Here is a 3,263-nt window from a genome sequence, read left to right on the forward strand (position 1 = left end):
CATTTGTGATAACAGTGTTCCCACCTTTCTTAGGTACTACATGAACAGGGCTAACCCACTTACTATCAGATATGACATAGATCACACCTGCTTCGAGAAGTTTCATTATCTCTTTCTTAACAACATCTTTTAGATTCGGGTTTAACCTCCTCTGATGTTCAACATAAGTCATTGATTCATCTTGTAGGTGTATCCTATGTATGCATAAATCAAGTGATATGCCAGGTATGTCAGCTAGTGAATATCCTAATGCCTTACGATACTTCCTGAGCTCATTGGGAAGGGGATTTAGTTCAACCTTGGGAGCCTTTAACTCGCTACAGGGATCATCACGTAGATTCGGCGGAACAGGCAAGTTCGGTAAATGGGTCGCTCCAGTTGGAGTGTTCTTGTCCTTGTTGCTCTCTTCCCCCAGACTTAGAGTCGTCACCATTCTTCCCATACTCCTTGCGGAGTCAAGCATCTTAGCATACCCATCTGCGTCAACGTTCTTGACACTCTGCTCGGCCTCAGCTCTTACTAGTGCAAGCTTGAGTGGATCTTCTGTAAGAATCTCCTCGATCATCCCTTCGCGAGGTTGTAACGGATCAATCCCTTCATCCACCTTGAAGGTCTGTCCATCCAGCATCAGCTTCTTTAGCAGCTCATCCATCTCGAACAGCATGACTATGTCCCCAGATGGAGATCAATCTTCCCTTGCCGCACATTAATGATGGCTGCAACAGTACATAGGAACGGTCTTCCTAAAATGAGAGGATCTTTGGATTCCTCTTCTAGCTCTAGAACTACGAAGTCTGCTGGAACAGAGGTGTTCCCGACTTTTACTTGGAGATTCTCTAGAATACCAACCGGGGACTTGGCTGATCTATCCGCAAACACCAAGGACATCCTAGTTGGTTTAAAATGTGTGTATCCCAGACGTCGTGCTACAGAGTAGGGCATGAGGTTTACGCTGGATCCCAGATCAACCAAGGAGCATGAGAAAATTTTCTTCACAATTTGGATAGAGAGGACGAACTTACCAGGGTTTCCTCGCTTCTTTATCTGCCTGTTCTGAAGCACTGCACTGCACTCCTTAGAGACAGTCATGAATTCGCTCTCCTCTGATATTTTTCCTGAGATCAATCCCTTCATAAAGCTGCGCATGGAGGGCATCATCTGGATCACATCCATCAAAGGGAGTCGGACGGTTAGGTCCTCCAGCATCTTTCTGCACTTCATCTCCTCTCGGTCCTGACGAGTAGCCTTTGCTGGAACCGGGTAAGGGACTTTAGTAGTGTATTCGCGAGTAGAAACAGGCTCTGGAATCGGGCGGGCAGCCTCAGCTGGTTGTTCTGGTTCTGGCGAATTGGTTCCAACTGTTGGTTCCCTCTCCTTCTCAGCTGCCGGGGCATCGGCCGGTGGTTGTTCCGACTCTTTCTGCTTCCCCTTCTCTGCCGCAGTGAACCTCTTCTTTACCGGCTCAGAGAGTTGCTTTCCACTTCTCAACTCAACCACGTTGCTCTCCTTAGGGTTTTTGTCGGTTTTCCCAGGTAGAGTACCTTGTTGCCTCTTGACGCTCTCAGCAGTCTGAGCAATCTGAATGTCCATCTGCCTCATATGACTCGCGACATTGTCGTATTTGGTCCTCAAATTGCTGAACATATGGTTCATTCAGGTATTGATCTCAGTAGTAACCTTGTTTAGAGCCTTCCCTTGGAGCTGTTGTCCTTGGAGCAGTTGCTGCAACATAGCTTTTGTCTCATCTTGCAGAACAGCGACAGGAGTGGAGGTAGCTGGCTGAGTGTTCTGTTGTTTCTGCATCTGAGGTGGATTGTTCTGCGGTTGGCCTAGAACATAGGTTCGGGGTTGGTAGTTCTTTTGATACCCGGCATACTGACCTTGGTTTCTCTGAGCAGGATCAGGTGGTTTGTCTTGCTTAGGCCAGAAAAGCTGTGGGTTGTTCCTCACGTTAGGGTTCGGATGGTATTTTTTGAGCTGCCATCCTTGCCCACTCACGTAGCTTACCTCTTGCTGATCGTCTCCTGATATTTCAGCATCAAACGCCAGGTCACCGACGGACGACCTACACCAAGGGTTGGAGATGAAAGGCCAAGCGGCCAGCCAACAATCAAACAAGAACATGACCGACGGACGACCTACACCAAGGGTTGGAGATGAAAGGCCAAGCGGCCAGCCAACAATCAAACAAGAACATGACCGACGGACGACCTACACCAAGGGTTGGAGATGAAAGGCCAAGCGGCCAGCCAACAATCAAACAAAAACATGACTGACCGTCCAACCCAACACCATGGTCCGGAAGCGCTACGTGACTGGTTAGGGATGCTCCGGCCAGAGTCACAAAATTTACTCCACGACCTCGACCAGTTCGTCCACTAACACGTCCGGCTGCGTCAAGGCACAAGGCTTTGCAGCCTGTACCTAGAGTTAGCGTTTTCCGTTAGATCGAGGCCTAACGCTTTTCAACCCGTACCACGACCAAACGTTGTGTTAGACCGGACTAGTCAAATATCAGAGTACTCATGAAGCGCATATAAAACAATTACTTTTATTGATTTAAGAAATATTCATACATTAAATAATACAATACTAGGCCCGGCCTAATGCCAAATCGAGTCAACATAACACAATTCACAATACCGTTTACAAAAGGCATGAAAATCTACACCGGCGGTCCTAACGTCCAGCACCATGCTATCCAATCATCCTTACCTAAAGCGACCTGCAAAAAGGACAACGGAGTTGGATGAGTAATCTAGTATTACTCAGTGAGCTGGCGGCCTCTACCCGCAACCTAGACTCTAACCCAGACAACCCAAAATAACAATCAATCTAGCCCTAGCATGCAATATAAGCTAAGGCTAAGCAAACCGTTACTAAGTTAGACTTGGCCTCCTGCCATAATCCAACTTCCAAGTAACGGGAACCTGTATTAAAACAAGTCAACAACCAATCCCTAGTTAACTATATATACGCCTGAGTTCAGTACTCATGTAGTGTTAGACACTTAGACTATACAAGTATCATGAGCCGGTCGACCAACAATCAAACAAGAACATGATCGGCCAACCAATGATACCGCATAGCTTTAATATCCACCACCCTTCACAAGCAATCCCTCAAACAAATACAGGCCAACGTCAGGCCTACACTAACAAAATACACACAAGCCTAATCCGGTACCTAAACCAGACTTAGGACTTAATGTCAGAACCTGCAAACAAAGCAATCAACAACCACAACCACAACAATAATAAGAT

General features: G+C 46.9%; 1 protein-coding gene across 1 annotated transcript; it reads right to left on the reverse strand.

Annotated features, from left to right (window-relative positions):
• Positions 1-666: 666 nt before the first annotated feature.
• Positions 667-1,653, reverse strand: LOC106330628. The gene has a single exon (XM_013769067.1). It carries the CDS (start codon positions 1,651-1,653, stop codon positions 667-669), a length of 987 nt encoding a protein of 328 aa, XP_013624521.1.
• Between the last annotated feature and the right edge of the window lie 1,610 nt (positions 1,654-3,263).

Source organism: Brassica oleracea, chromosome C3 (assembly GCF_000695525.1).
Source record: "Brassica oleracea var. oleracea cultivar TO1000 chromosome C3, BOL, whole genome shotgun sequence".
Taxonomy (NCBI): Eukaryota; Viridiplantae; Streptophyta; class Magnoliopsida; order Brassicales; family Brassicaceae; genus Brassica; species Brassica oleracea.